Genomic DNA, 16,616 nt, shown 5'->3' with positions numbered 1-16,616 from the left:
ATATAAAAGTGGTGACCTTGAGTAAGAGTCTGTACTTGGAAGTAAATGATGGCAATGTCAGTGGCATTGTCGAGCTTCAACGCTGGCAAGCAAATTCTTGCTCCGTCCTTTGTCAAGTGCAAATCGCATCACATATTAATAGGGCTGCACAAAAGAAGATAGATCCATCCAGTAATACTTCAACCTAATTTGAAGTCTTCTTCGTTATCTCACTTCATCCTTTTTTATAAGAAGCAGCAATTTATTTTGTCATAATAAAATTAACCTAATTTATTTTATAGTCATAAAAAACTTATCATAACAACACTAACAAATATAAGTTTATAATAATTTTCAACAACAACAACAACAACAAATATTTCACCGTATTTTAATTATGGCGCAAATGATTTAAATTAATTAATTTTTTAAAGCATATTTAAGATTCATTGCATCAAATTAACAATAAATTTTATTAATAAAGAGAAAAATTTGCTAGAATTTTATTTAATATTCATGACTTCATAAAAATAAAACATTAAAAATTATTAATTATTATTATAAATTAATGTATCATTGTAATAATTAATAAATTAATTATAATTATATAAAATAAATTTATAAGATCAAATTGAATCAAGTGATTTATAATTTAGTCTCATATCTAATCAAGGAAGAGTTTAATCATTTTTATCCTAAAAGATTAGTTTTTATCCGCATCAAGTTGTCTGAGTTGGAGCGGGTTGGACGGATCAAAGAACTTTTACAGCTCTACCACTGAACCACCTACGATGTGCTCGTGCTTAGCGCCAATTTGTAGGCAGTGTCGCTAGAATATGGAAATATCCCCAAAGGCTCTCCACGCACCACCACTAGCTACCGTTTCGTTTCACCGGCGGAAAGGAATCTGAATCTGAGCGAATCTTCTATGGATGCTGCGAATCATCATCACTTCTCGTGTCTCCCTGTGCCAAACCATCTTCCTTTCTCCTCCTCTCTCTTATGCGTACCTGAACCCTAGCGAACAAGAACAAAGCCAGATTGCAAAATTGGTAATTTTCTCATCAGAAAGTTGCTTCATACGTGGCATATATTTTCCATCTAGATCCCACTTGTAAGAATGTCCACTTAACTGCCGCTTCATTGTTATTCAACAGATTTTTTTAACATTATTAGCACTTATTTAACCGTTTTAAACATAAAAGACTGACAGATTTACTAGAATAAATTTAAAGGACTCAATAAAAAGAAAAAAATCACAAGGACCTAATTCAAAACTTGAAAAAACTATAATAATTAGAGGATTAATTTTCTCAAGAATAAAAATCAATTATAAAAAAGCAAACAGATAAGTGGACGTTAGAATGAAGTTCAACTTGTAATATATCCTCGATTAATTTGATCTAATTCATTTCCACTATTTAAATATGCTAAAAATGAAAACTTCTCCCAAACCCAACACTAACAGATGTTATTAATATTAATGCCCCTCTTTTTGGTTTTCTTTCTCTCAAAAAACCCTGTTCGTGAACGTGATCCATATGAAGCGGGTCGCCATCACACTCCCAACAGCTTTAGCAAGATGACATCTCATCCGCTTGAGCAAATGCAATTCTAGTCTTCTAAGCCAGTCACCTCAAAGGGGAAACGAATATAATAAGCGAATCTTTGTTTCAAAGACAATTCAAGAAAACCTATGTTTAGACTTCAATGGATGTTTGGTGAAGATAATTATCATGTTAACAGAAACTTCCATTAAGGAATGAAATTGACACTTATAATTCGGCTATTCCTTTCGTCCTCAGTGTTTATCCTTTTCATACATCCTGATAATACCAGCAACATCAACCAATTTGATGGTTCAGACTTCAGATCAAACCTGTATTCAATTCAAACACACCCAGTTCTATAAAGCGATACAGTTGTCAACCAATGGGTGATGATGTCATCAGAGATTTCTTAGATTCTAATATAAGTTAAAGAGGAAATCTATTGAAAATAAGGACATAAAGTGCCACATTTAACTTGAGTTTTTCTAATTCTTGATGCCAAAGCCTGCATGATATATGCATCACGTCTAGCTTTTCACCATCTTCAGATCTCATAAGCACCAAATAAGGAGAAAAATTCAAGCATGAAATTTCATCGTTGTTATTTTTCATTGTAATGAACATCTCCCAAGATCCCCAAGACCGGCCAAAACAGACAAACATCACAAAAAGAACTTCACCAGCCAAATATTTCGTTCTGGAAATTAACAAATGTGGCGACAGCTAGAAAAGCATTGTCAACACTCAACAGAGACAAATGGGCTAATATTATTCACATCATCCAGCAACATTGGCACTGTCTTGACTTCGTAATTAGTTCTCTCCCACCTCCCGACCTCTCTTTCTTCTTTTCCACAGAAGGCAAAAGTTTTTGTGTTTTTTTCTTTTTCTTTTGGGGGGCGGGGAGGTGTGGAGAAAAGCTGACAGAAAGAAACTAACCCAAGTCCCACCGATAGATGCACTGTCACTGCAACTCCTATTAGACAGACAATTGTATTAGGGAATTAATTGAGATAAGGTTCTGTAACCTAATTCATGACACGTCACTACAGGCAAACAAATGTTACAGACATAATGGTGTGCAATTGCAATTGCTTCTTCCTTCTACTTTAGCTAAAGTAGTAAACCCACTTAATTTTCTAGTTAGAAGGAGCAAGTGTGCAGATGTCCATAGCTGAAACTCCAAGAGTAGTGTCAGAAGCATTCTTCAATTCACTAATGCCAGTGCTACGTAGTGCTTGACTCAGCACATATTTCAGAAACACAACCGAAGACGACACATTAGAATAGGTCAAATAAAATCCGGTGTTGCATGTCCCAATGCTAAGGCGAATATTTAACTCTCCCACAATGCACTCTTCACGATCATCGCACAGGAACTTATTTGTCATCAAACGATGCCATCCAGTCATATATGCTTAACTGTCTTCCCAAAAGAGAGAAACAAGCCTGACATAGCTGCCATAACTGATTAATGACAACATAGTTGACTGCAACATTGCAACAAGGTATTTTACTTTCCTTTACTAGCCACTACGACATAAGAATGTCAGGCAATATTGGCATTTATTATGTCATATCTTCACGCTTGTTACCAAGATATTGTCCCAAAAAAAAAAAGGCTTATCACTAAGGTATATGCCAATCGGCTTGAGTAGGTCTATGAACATAGCTACATGATCTTCCAGTAGTCGACTATAAATGAAAGCTTATGTTTCATTAAACACTATTGAATGATAAATGAATCCGCTTGTTCCAGAGGATTGTCCATATTTAAAGTCAATCTTCTTCCATCACTCTGATCATATAAAGCAAGCAAAATTTCCCCAAACTCGCATGGTTGCTTGGATTTCTAATTCAAAGTTCATGAAGACATAGATTCCAAATCTAGATAGGTTTTACAAGAAACAAGGATGGAAAGAAAGAATGAACACTCGGATCAAAAATGTTTTCCTAGCATGACCAACACAGTCCTCAGATGTGAAAGAGGGACCTTTTGTTTTTTACTAGTAAGTTTTTAACATATAGACTTCCGAGTTATTGTGATAGTGCTATCCAGAGTTACATTAAGAACAAAAAACAGTAGGAACATGGCTCTAATTCTCATTGTCCAAGCAATCTCATGTTTCAATGTGATTCTCAAATGTTTCTGTAGATATTATTTTGAAGACGATATAAAAACACCATTACACTTATCAAAGTTACAAACATATGTCAGAGTTGCAGAACTAGAAGACCATCAAGATCTCACTATTCAAAGTACCAAACCTGCTCAGCTCTTGGTCTAGAAACCTAAATTCTGAATCCTCACATAGTGATAGGAAAACTAGGTTGTTCAAAAATTTACGAAAGAACACCTCATCTCCACACCACCCATTATCAGATGGGACTGATATAGTTAGCGAATCTTCCTGTTACAAAGAAAAACAAAGTTGTCATGATTCTTGAACTTGAATTCGTCTGAGAGCGAAAGTAATAGCCCCATAGATAAACATTGGTTTGCGGTTCTACATGACATGTTTTAGTTAATTCTTATGACAAAAACAAGTTCATGGACTAATTCATTGGGTCTCAAATCTTTGAGTTATCTTAGCAAATAGCTTCCTAGACACTCGCTAGTCATCATCTTATTCCCATAACTCTACATACGGATAATGCAACTTTCATCGAGACAGGAAAATATGAAAGAATCCCATAAAAGAGAAGTCTCCCTTTACATTCCAGATTGGAATGAGGATTTCTGAATTGAATCCTTAGTCTCAACCCCCTATACTCTTAATGTTCTCCGTAAGTGAAGTAAGCACATTGTAAGGCCTGTACAGCCTTAATTTTTTTTTTATTGAAATTCCTTTTCACTCAAAAAAAAAAAAATTGTTAGGCTAACTCCTACATAGAATTCTTCGAGGATATGGACAAAATTACATTAAAAATGAGCATACAGCATCATCAAATTGTTGATCTCAGCGATCGAGTCCAGTATATAGCCAAATATCACTTTACCATTTGACTGTTTGCACGGACAAAATGCTTTTGATCTATATGGCGTCATAGCAAAGTGCGAATCATAATTAACAACCGGAGGGGAAAAAACAGAGAGAAAGCAACCTTCGTTAGGGGTACTGGCATTGTAGGGAAGCTTGGAAACAAGATAAGCAGAAGCAATTGCGCTGTGTACGGGTTTTAGAGAGCTCAATTCTCTTCGCAGCAACCTAAGCAAGAATTCAAAATGGATAACGTCATAAGTCATAACTATGATCAACATTACATCAAATAAAACGGCCATTTGCACTTCGAATCTGAAAATAAAACCGCGATTCGCGAGCATCAGAATAACTGGAGTACCTTAAAGGAGAAGTGTGGGTAATGGGAGTGCGCAGAAGGGTGAAATTTGAGTTGCGGAGCGAGCCAACAAAAGAGAGTCTCCTTGGAGACGAATTCGTCGAGGTTCTGCATAAGAAACGCACACTTATTCGTCTTCCCGCAATTGAAGCCATTGAAGCTGCCATTTTCGCTCGCGCTCTCTTTGAATCGTACCCTAAAACCTCCGCTAAACCTACGTCCCCAAATTAGATTCACCGGCATTGCATGCCTGAAAGAGCATATACTGGACTGGGCCAATCCGGTACAACTTAGCCTCTTACGCAAACAAATGCTTCTATTCATTAAACGGCCCACTGTATTTTGATGAAGAACTAACCGATCTTTCGATTAATTAAATGTTGACATTGATTAACTGCAGAAACTCAAATAATTTATTTCTTGTAGAAATTTCAGTATTGCTCTATTTGAAAATTAATTAGAGGTACAATTAAAAAAAAAAAAAAACAGCAGTGCTGTGAACTCCAAGGCTTCAAACTCTACACTTGGACGAAAGCAGGCAGGTAAATAAAATTAGACCTATTATGAATATTATGTAATTATATGAGAAGATGTCCATAACTTCTAATACTTAAAATTCTTCATCTTCCACAGCCTCCCAATGAATGAATGATTTGAAAGGAGTTTCTCAAGATTAATACCTTATAATCTCCAAAGGTTATATACTATGAAGGTTAAGTTTTAATAGTTAAAAGCTTATAAATAAAGGTTATGTATAAAATATTGGGCACTCAAGTAAATAAAATACACTCCTTTATTTTCTCTCTCAATTCTTCTTACCTTGTTATTCTCTTTTCCTTTCTCTCTCTTCTTATTTTCATGACAAAACCCTTGAAAAAAACTTGGAAGAAAGGGATCTTGCAATCCTCGTGCTTCCCTAATGTTTGAGTTTAATATGAAAAATTAAAATATTATTTTATGTACACTGCACTGAAATAGATAAATTGCACTAATTAATGCAAATTTTTTACATAAAAATATAGATATTATGCTCTCAAATTCAAATTTACAGGTGAGCTGAAACTCACTATATCGAGTTATTAGTGTTTCCTACGCAAACCTATGAAACTGATCACATTCTGACAGTTCAACCATCATGAATCTCGGAAACTTTACAGTTCAAGCTAATATTGGAATCAAAATACATGGTTAAAACTCTTCATTGTCCTCTGTTGATCTCGTGATAGGTATGGACCATCTTCCCAAATGGGCAGTATAATTTATGCACCGGATAGTGCCTCTTCCTTTGGGTCCATCAGGGAAGTCAAGGACACTAACGCTCCCTGCATCAAGATGAAATGATCCCAACCATTCTTTTGTCACATTTAAGCAGTGCCCCATGAGTGCTATGTGGATGGCGGGATGGCCAACTACAACCACAACTTCTGAAGATGATGGTTCATCCGATAGTTCCTCTAACAGAGATTGCCATGCCTTTCCAGACTGATTCCATAACGCTGTTCTCACCCCATCGTCAATCTTATTTAACCAGCCCGGGTGAATAGCCGCAAAATTTGATATATCCTGCAATAATTAGATAGGCAGAATCAAAACACAGTGACATAGGAATGAGTGAAGACAAGATGGGTTGTAAACCAGGAGAAGAAGCAATTCTTGGTCGTTAACAGATCTTCCTAGAACCTCGATAGCAAGTTTATATGCTTCGCAGCGATCCATATCTTAAGAAGTACATAATTTCCTTTGACATTTCATTACCATATAGCTTCTCCCAACACACAAAATACTCCATGAACCAGTGGTCGTTGCTCAAGAGGTCAACAAATGATTTTTTAAATCCTTATGTATGATGCATGCACACATAAATGATAAGTTCTTGCCTTGGATTGCTGATAGATTGTTTCAACATCCAAGTTCTCCATCTGCTTCATCTCAACATAGCGTGGCACACAGTCAGCACCCAGGCAATCAGCAGCTTCTTGCACCTGAAAACATGTTTAGAATGTCAATAAAAGAACTAATGTAAAACTAGTACAAGAGAAAGAAAGGAATATGTAGAAGTTGGGAAATAAGTTGAAGGGAATGAGAGGAAGAATCAAAGGGAAAGAGAGAACTGCAGGGGAAGAAGGAACAGGAAAGACCACAAGTAATGATGCTTTATTCCACTGCTAGACTGAATGCGAAGTTGACAATTTGAGGTTAATTAAGGGAACTAAAAACAGAAGCTCAGAACAATAAAGCAAATCATGGAATAAAGACTATTCCTGCTTCAAGCCTTAATCTCTGAACGACAAATAATTTCCTGTATCACCATTAACCATATAACTCTAGATATGCTCTTCCTATTCTTCCTCACGAACAAAAATGAAAAGGAAAATTGTACCGCTTTTTCAAGAACAGAAATACCATTACGCTTGTTTTTTTCCTCCAAAATCAGAGCCCTCTCAATAGTCAAGCCAAATAATATTGGCAACATGGTTAAGAAAATAAGAATAGGGATTGCAAATACTGTAATTAACTGGAAGTCACCAATAAAGAGCTTACTTGGGAGATGGCATTTGCTGTCCCGATACAGGCTTTGTTAGGACTCCTAATTATGGAATTCACTTTCAAATCAAGAAGTAGCTCTGCAGATTTCTGGGACTGTTTCATATGCCAACGGTCAGATCAGATAATTTTTACCAAATTAATATTTTTAGAAATTGGATCCAGTACCTGTATAACACCAAGCATGTTCAATTGTTGATCACCAGCCAAAAGAAAACCATCCTGTTCAACACAAGGATGCTAAATTAGAAACCTGACAAGTAGAAATCTAATCCAGATAAATTTCAAAGGAACTTTCTGCCTAATGCCTTTTAGCTAAATATTAATGTCAATGAAGTCATGTGGAGAAAAAATAATTAGAAGCAGTGAATGAAAACAGATTTCATAGAAGCATCATTTGGGCATGCAACTACGACATCTTAAATTTACTGTTTTGATCCTTTGAACTCTTTCAAACATATTGCCTTGCCAGAAAACAATCATCAACCTTTACACCAAATGCTAGAATAAGTCACAAGAGGACAGCCCTTTTAATATACTGCTTCATACCTCTGCATTGCCTTGTGTATAACCATGACAAACAAGTATTATCTGCTTATTTGTCTTTCTACCTCCAGATTTCCCACCAGTAACAGGCGAACCAGGGGTCTGCGCCAATAATCAATTATAATTAGATGAGACCCGAACTTGGACACCTTATGCATTCTGGAACTTACAAAATACACAAATGTGTACAATTTTACAAAAATCGGTCAATGATTGCATTGGAAAGTGCAGAAAATTCACATCAGCTGATAATTTTAACACTTGTCACAGAGGGGAAAACAAAGCCAATTCCATGTGCATTCTGAGATGACCTTAGAGATAAAAGTTATGTACATTATTTTTCAGTAAAAGAAGTACATACCTGATTTAATCGATTGAGGCAAATATGTGGAGAGCCACCCTCGGACCTTGGGATGAAATCAAGGACACTCACACCACAATTGCTCTGAAGTAAATTTCTGAAGTACTCAGTCCCTAAACCTGATTGATACCAATGGTAGATTGGGTAAGTAATTCCATACCGGCAACATTCTTCATCTTTTTAGCATCGAGTTCCCTTGGGGGAGAAAAATGTACCAATTGCCGTTGCAACAAGAGCCTGATTGACAGCGTTGTGAGCAACCACAAGAATGGACCTGCTATCATGAGCTAAGATTTTAGCCCAGCAGCCCCTGGCACGATCCCATAGCTCTCTCACCGGATAATGACCATCCACGTTGAAATTTGCCGCATCAACTTGCCATTGGCGATAAACTGGACCAAATCTTTCTTTCCCCTCATGCTTTAAGAGGCCCTAAATAATATACAGCAACGAGACCGGTGACACCGAGCCATAAGCCAAAGCTAGAAATGGACATAAAACAAGGGAAGAATAAAAGGCTGATCGTACTTGAAATGAATATAAATCGATTTCCCTCAAATCATATTCTGTAATTATCTGCGGTTCGCGAGCTTCCCAGATTATTTCTGCCGTTTTCTTTGATCGCCCCAGAGGACTTGAAGAAACACCCCTCATGTTAGCCATTTGACAGATAAACTAAAAAGCAAACTATAAAGTTGTGAGACTAGACTAAATGAAAAAAAAAAAAAATTAGGACCCCAAAATAGCATCACGAAGACAGGAACAAAAGAAGTGACCAAGCTAAGGAAGCATGGAAATGGAACCTGGCGAAACAAACATCGAACTTATCATCGACAAGCATTTGACGCGAAGTCTCGGCCTGAGCCTCACCCTTCTTAGTAAGCACCGAGAAATTGGAGCTGCCTTGGATCCTACCTTCGGCATTCCAGGTGCTCTGGCCATGCCTGACCAGCACAACTCTCTTGGCGACCTTGACAGGAGGGAATGGAGCGGAAGCATAGAGCTCCGAACTCAACTGCCTGTCCTCGGAGGGGCTAGAGGACTTCTGAATTTCCTGCACGCTCGAAGAGCATCGAGGAATGATAGAAACGTGAGGGACCAGTCTGGCGCGAGTAGGGAAGAAGCTAGATTTTCTATGCAGAGCAAAATGTCTGCGAAGATCTGAAACGGAGGAAGGTGATGCTAGCATCATCGGCTTTTTGGGGGTTGCGCGCGAAGTGGGGATTCCGCCTCTGCATTATTTTTTTCTAGGATATATGGTTTCCGTTATTTCTAATTTCTATGGCTGCGGGAGGGAGTTGGTAAGGGGAAGACACGTGTGCAAAATGCAACCAACCTTTCATGGCCCGTTTGTCGTTTCGGATTCTATTTTGCCCCATGTGTAATTTAAGTAGATAATACTTATTTAAAAAAAGTAAAAATTAAGAAAACAAAATAGAAGAATTAATGAGATTAGTTTTAACAAAAGGAAATTATCCCTTGCAATATGATAAATTAAAGTTTAAATTCTCACTTAAAAAAACACTTATAAATACTTGATTATATTTCAAATCAAATTATTTTTAATAAAAAATACCTATAAATAATAAATAAAATAAAATATAAAGAAATTATGACAGAATTTCAAATAACCCGTGAGACTAATATTTGATTATTTTCAAGCCAAGGACTTGCTGTAAAAGTATTGGTCTATTTGGCAGGAAAAAAAAATGTATCTGTCTAATAAATTTTATTGACTAATAGTTATAATAAAATAAATGTTTAGTTCGCCAAAAAAACATAATAAAATGAATGTTTTTTTAAGTTAGATTATTTTTTTGTGGAAAAATATATACCTATAGATTTTATAATATTAATTGTTTATTCATAACATTTGAATATTATGTTTTATTTAAAAAAAACATAGAATCTCTTTGCTGTTTTCATATTTCTAAGATTAGAAAATTAGTTGTCTAATTCCTATAATTTTGACTTAATTATAAATTAATATTTAAACTTTAACTAATTGTAATTTAGTATTTATATTTTTAATTTAGTTATAACTTATTTTTTGAACTTTAACTCAGTATAACTCAATTTACAAAATTTTATAATTTAAAATATTAATTTTTATATTTTAAAAAATAAAAATATTTTTTAAATTTCAAAATAATTTTAACATTTATAATTTTATTTTTTAAAATATATAGATTAATATTTTAGTGATTAAAACTATAAAAACTGCTTTGTATCAGTCAACATTCAGAGATTTAATTACAGTTAAATTAAAATTATAAAAATTAAATTATAATAAATTAAAATTTAAAGACAGAATTATAATTAAATTAAAATTATATTATAAGTGCCAAATAATTAATATCTCCCCGCTTAGAGTCAAACAGCAAGAGATAGAGCCACCAGGTGACCAGGGTGAAAGTGTAGATAAGCTGACAGACTTTTGTGCCCTTGAAAAAAAAAAAAAAATTGGAGCTGAGAGGCTCGACCCTAATTTGTTGGGCTCCTTTGACCCACAGCCTTTAGGTCAATTCACCATTAATATTCATTGGATCAGCAAAAGGACTCACTCCTGGATCCCATTTCAGGCCCGAAAACCAATATCACCAGCCGTCTCTTTCTTCCCTTGTTTTCTTTCACAGGCTCAACATGATCTCTATACACGTGAACGCATTTACAGGGATAGCATGTCTCAGTTATTGATCTAGTTTTTAAATTTTAACTTAATATAATTTAATTCTTATGTTTTACTGCGTTAAAGAATTGTAAGAATTGAATTATTCATTTATTATGTATCAATAAATTATGGGAATGGAATTGTTTCAAATTAAAAAAACTATAGGAATTGATTTTAAAAAAAAATGATAGGAAGGGATTGACCTGTTCTTATTCAAATTTTAAGAGCTGAGTAAAAATTGAGAAAAATTTCACATTACTAGAAGTTATATTTTTCAAAATTTATATTAATTTGTATTATATACTGGTAATACATAATATTATTCACTCCTTCCAGTCTTGCTCATAAGACGGAGTTTTAAAGTCTTGTTTAATTTTAAGTAAAGGAAAGTAATGTATGAATTAAATTTTCACCAATATTACTTATTCTTAATCACATCAACTTACAATTTCTAAACACATATTACCGTGGTCATTAATTTCAGTGGTAGCTAAGTTTGGAAAGCGGGGCATTTTTTATAAATTTAACGATACTAACCATCACACTTATCAAATTCTAAAGTTGGTTAACTTTTTGTATCCTGTAATTATGACTAGACTGTGACATACTTTTCAAGATACATGATGAAACAAACGTGTCATATCCCTCACCAACGAGCATTGATTTTAGTATAGCATGTTATAACCACTTAAATATCATATTTCAAGTATCAATATTTATGAAAGTAAAATACATCTTCAAAAGAACATTCCACACACTTAATAATAATTGAATTGATAAATAACAATGAATATCATACTCTACGCTAAAGCAGGTATGTCAATGTGTCATCAACGTTTATTTGAAGCGACAAAAAGTTATTAATTAAATGCCACCAAACAATACAACCCAGTGACACTGTATATCAATTGATACTCTTGGAAGAAAAAATTGCTATTTCACATGGGACTCCAGCTCAGTTGAGATTTTTTTTTTTTGGGGAGCCAGGGTAATTTAGAAGGGGTTGGCGTTTAAATAAAAAAATTAAACTTAATTTTCAAAGACTCCTTGGAATATATAAAATAATTAAAAGTAACGTGAGGAGTATTTTATATGAAATTCGAAATAAATTTTATTATTTATTGTTTGTAAATAACATAATTTTAGTATATTTTAGTGAACATATGAGATATACTCGATATGGAATATAAAAGTTTTGGGCGATGAGATAAGCATTGAGAATTGATGGGGAAAATGAAAGAGAGAGATGGGGGGATCGCCATCAGGGAGAAACGGCTAGTTGGCATTGAGCTGATGTATGTCCCCAAGCCTCCAAAACTAGCCGTTACTTTCTCTATTCATCCCTTTTCCAGCTTGCATTGGACTTTCATTAATCCGTCTGTCACCGGGCCCCACCCCCATGCCTTCCCTTCTCCTTCAGGGATATCCTAAATAGAATATTCCCCCCATTTCTTATTTTATTATCCCCAAATATATTTGTTTGTTTTTAATATTGAAATTTCAGTGGATCTTTTATCACAAAATTTTTAACTCATGTTCAATACACATAAAAAAATATTTCATCCCCAAAACATGCAATTTTTTCCCTGTACATTTAATTATTCTCTCGCCCCATTTTATAGAATTTTTTTTAAGTGATTTGACATTCCGTGATATAAAATGTTTTGATCTACACAGTAATTCAATAATTAAGCTTGTTTCAAAATTATCTTTTAATTTTGAGCTCATTAAACATTTTCCCATTTTACTTACTAAATGGAAATTATTTTTGAAAATTCGCATTGCCTTTTTAAAAAATTGCATTTGATTGGTTTCATTTGTATGCATGATTTAAAATAGTGCACACCATACAGAGACATATTGTAATCCCTTGCTTCAAGCTTTCAAGGAGGAGTGAGGGGATGCCATTTAAGCTTGGACTTATTCGCATGATAATTTTCTAGTCACATCTGCAAAAGGATGTAAAATCTTATGTCCAGAATCAAGCAATGGAAAATAATACAATTAGGACCCATTATTGATTTGATATAGGCTATTTGTCTGCTATAGCTTTGATGCTGTTTCCTTTTCATAAAATAACATCGCGTGCTCAAAGTCTTCACTCAAAAAGGTCATTATAGAATCTTGGAAGCGCTTGTGTGAAATTAAATTACGCTTTCTTCCATCACAAGAATGGTTGGTATAAACGGTCCTATCCAAACGAATGTGTAGCGTGGATATCATCCATTTTCTTTGTTGTTTTTTTTCTTGTCGTATTTCTAAAAGGCACTTAACATTTTAAAATAATAATAATCCGATCCATTTAGACTTGGAATTGCAGGCTTTGATAATGGAAGCCAGTAGAATCGGACAAGAGGCAGATCACGATCAGTATCATTGTTATTTAAAAGTAAATTAAAACGTTGAAGCATGCAAGCATGCAGCATCAAGGCCAGCCAATTCACTAAAATGCCAATAATTTTGCTCCCACGTTATCCCCAGCGTTCGAACCCCACCTAATATTAACAATTAAAACAACAAATGTAAAAGGAAAAAAAAATTTTCTATTGCTTACATGTATTTTCCTGTTGTACACAATTTTGTTCGAGACATCAACTACTAATTCAAATCTTCATTACTATGCAAGTCATTTCAAGTGCTTTTGCTGAGCAATATATTGCATATCATAAGTCGTGAAATCTTTCCCCTTTTTTTAACGTTCTTAACACAAAAGTTGAAAAGCCTGGTCCTTCTTGTATGGGATCCATGTTGAAAAAAAGGGAAAGTCCAAAATTGCTTGCTTCATTCTCGGCTACTTGGCAATTAAGGTTGCGATCAAGCTTGGGAAAGAAAAAGAAGGAATTAAAGAGTTTGTATGGCCAGTGAAGACGGGTAATTAAGGCATGTTTTGGTCACAGCTGGTGAGAAATCAAATAGTTTTTTAAGAAAATTTCAAAAGTCAGAAGCTTTTAGGTAACTTTTTTTTATCACTGAAAATCCATTTTCCATGAATCTAACGTGCGTTACTTTTAAAAAATTACCTTTAAACTGTGAACAACTTTCAGTTACTTTTTAATTGTAAAAACTGGTTTAAGTTGCTTGCCAAATAACTTTTAATTTATTAAAGTAATTTTTTGATAAATATATTCAAATATAAATTTCATTATATTAACTAATTTTTCTTAAGCTGATTTTTAGCAAGTGAATTTTTGATAAACAGACTTTGAAGAAATCAAAAACCAAGGTAAAAGAACAAATCAAAACCCAAACAGATGCTAATTAAGCAAAATGATTAACGTCGTTTTCAAGGCATCAAGGGTCCCTCTTGTGTGTGTGTATATATATATATATATTGTGGTCATCGTCTTGCCCCAAAGCCTTTTTAATTGGGTGTTTTGTTCCGTTGGCGTTGTTGAAAATTATGGGCTGCCCTGTCAGCCACTCTTCCTCAACATCTTCGAAAATTCCATTGGTTACAAATCTTGGAATCCATTGCCTGCTTCCCTTCCTTCTCCATTCTAACCTTAATTTCATTATAAAACCTTATACTTTCTGTCACATAAATTATAAAATACTTTTAAATAAAATTTTACTTTCATAAATTAATAAATCTTAATAAATATACTTAACTGTTTTATTTTTTAAAAAATAAAAATATAATTCTTTAAAAATACATTTCATTTAATAGTCTTGAATCTACATTTAGTATTAAATAAAAATAGAAAAATAATAATATTAAAATAAATTTATTTAGTGAAACTGTAATGATTATACTTTGAGATGGAAAAAAAATAATTACATTCTTTTTAAATTCTCATAATATTTTGTATTTTAAAATGTCAAATTTTTTCTAAAACTATCTTATAACAAAGAAGAGAGTGCAAGGATTGAAATGGAAAAAAAATAATTTTTTTTGAATTGCACTCCATATGATAGATAAAAATATGTAGTTGGTGTGAAAAATATTTTTTTATTGTTGCCCTTCAACAACGGTCTCCCACCCGTGGAATCCGTCCTTTTTTTTTTTGGCTAGAAAAATCAATGTTTTATTAATCATTAAAAAAAAAAACAGGAATACAACTTAACACAAACAAAACCGAAAAAACACAAAAACAAACAAGACAAGCCAAAAGCAAAGCAAGTGAAAGAAAGCAGAGTTTGGCTGTCAAATTTTCAAGATCAAGTAATTCTATTTAATTGAATAAATTAAGGGGGGAAGTAAAATCAAATAGTTTGTCAATGCGAATGGAATAAAACGCGCGTAATGAATTAGCAAAATGATTAATGTCGTTTTCAAGGCATGCCAAGTCGTTCTTTTGGTGCTTGCAGTCATTGTTTTAAGACAAGGCCTTTTAATTAGCCGTTTTATTCTGCTAGAGTTTCTGGAAGGGAGAAGGTTATATACTTACTTTTATATATTTTTTAATTAAATCAAGATATGAGAAGTTTTTATAAATTATTTATTTTATAATAAATTTTTATTATTAATTTTATTAACACGTTAAGATTTACTCATTCAATTCTAAATTATAAGATATTTTTAAAGGAGTTTATCTATCTCAAAATATAAGACACTTTGAGTAAATTAAGATTTTATTAAATGTACCATTTTTAATATTACCCTTTATCTTTCGATAATTAATTTCTGTCCCTTCTATTTTTAATGTATTAAATTATGGATATCGTAGAAAATTTATATTTTTATTTTGAAAAAATAAAGTTGTTAAATATATTTAATAAGATTTATTAATATGTAAAATTTTATTCAAAAATGTCTTATAATTTGAAATGGAAGAAGTACTTATTATCCTTTGATTAAATATAAGTATATTTAACATATAAAATTAAGTATATAAGTCTTATCTTTCTTAAAAATTTAGGCTATACCTTCCTAGTATGAAAAATGTAAAGGAAATATGGTAGTTGGTATTAAAAAAACATTTTCTACTGACTTCTAGTAGCTGATAAGATTTGGAAATTAAAATTATACTAAAGAGCTTTAGTAACAGGTTTGAAAATTAACTTGCAGACAAATCAAGCCTCATTCCTAGTCCTAGCATGCATTCGGATCGTCAATAGAGGGCTTCTACTTTTTTTTATATTCCACTTTCGGATTTATTTGGCAAGTATAAATTTGGGAACGTGGATTGATGCTGGTAGAGATAAGAAAAAAAAATTTGATGAGGTCATAGATTCTATCAATAGGATGATCTCTTCTTAAAAAGCCAAACCGCAGGCTTTTTGGCTAACCTTAATTAGATATGTATACCACCCTCTAGTATTTATATCCTTTCTTGCCAACTGCTTCCTAAAAATATTTGTAATCTCGTTAATGATGCAGAGTTGGTGGATTTTTTCTTTTTATGGGGATTTAATGATGCCAAAAAGAACATTCATCTCACCATAAGGGAATCTCTTTTCTGCCTATATAAACATGGAGCTTGGGTAATCATGATACCAGGAACACGAATCTTGCTTCACTAGCTAAGGAAGTCTGGCAAATCATGAGTCATGAAACTCACTCATTCTTGGGCACGATACTTTAAAGATAAAATACTTTGTCAATTATAACGATTGGTCTCTCAAAATGCCTTATAATGCTTCATGGTTTTGGAAAGACATGTTCTAAACTTCTAATGTCATTAAA

General features: G+C 33.4%; 2 protein-coding genes across 3 annotated transcripts; both read right to left on the bottom strand.

Moving 5' to 3' along the window:
• Positions 1 to 3,612: 3,612 nt before the first annotated feature.
• On the bottom strand, positions 3,613 to 5,114 carry LOC129313050 (uncharacterized). Its single transcript, XM_054955876.1, has 3 exons — positions 4,872 to 5,114; positions 4,635 to 4,738; positions 3,613 to 3,940 (listed from the first exon to the last, which is right to left on the bottom strand). Exons 1-3 carry the CDS (start codon positions 5,033 to 5,035, stop codon positions 3,909 to 3,911), a joined length of 300 nt encoding a protein of 99 aa, XP_054811851.1. The 5' UTR covers positions 5,036 to 5,114; the 3' UTR covers positions 3,613 to 3,908.
• Positions 5,115 to 5,838: 724 nt separating this feature from the next.
• LOC129313518 (probable 2-carboxy-D-arabinitol-1-phosphatase) lies at positions 5,839 to 9,558 on the bottom strand. 2 transcript variants are annotated; one of them, XM_054956713.1, is made up of 9 exons: positions 9,123 to 9,558; positions 8,848 to 8,953; positions 8,535 to 8,751; positions 8,320 to 8,438; positions 7,962 to 8,060; positions 7,581 to 7,634; positions 7,410 to 7,508; positions 6,746 to 6,850; positions 5,839 to 6,431 (listed from the first exon to the last, which is right to left on the bottom strand). In XM_054956713.1, the coding sequence occupies exons 1-9, from the start codon at positions 9,509 to 9,511 to the stop codon at positions 6,057 to 6,059; spliced, it is 1,563 nt and encodes a 520-aa protein (XP_054812688.1). In that variant the 5' UTR covers positions 9,512 to 9,558; the 3' UTR covers positions 5,839 to 6,056. The 2 variants fall into 2 exon arrangements, with proteins under 2 accessions (XP_054812688.1, XP_054812689.1); XM_054956714.1 differs by having other exon boundaries at positions 8,848 to 9,006; positions 9,123 to 9,247.
• Positions 9,559 to 16,616: the final 7,058 nt, after the last annotated feature.

The sequence above is a fragment of the Prosopis cineraria genome, unplaced genomic scaffold (assembly GCF_029017545.1).
Source record: "Prosopis cineraria cultivar Desert tree isolate PC_DT_omini unplaced genomic scaffold, ASM2901754v1 PC6, whole genome shotgun sequence".
Classification (NCBI taxonomy): Eukaryota; Viridiplantae; Streptophyta; class Magnoliopsida; order Fabales; family Fabaceae; genus Prosopis; species Prosopis cineraria.
Note: the sequence above shows the minus strand (reverse complement) of the source record. Positions and strands in the feature narration are given on the sequence as shown.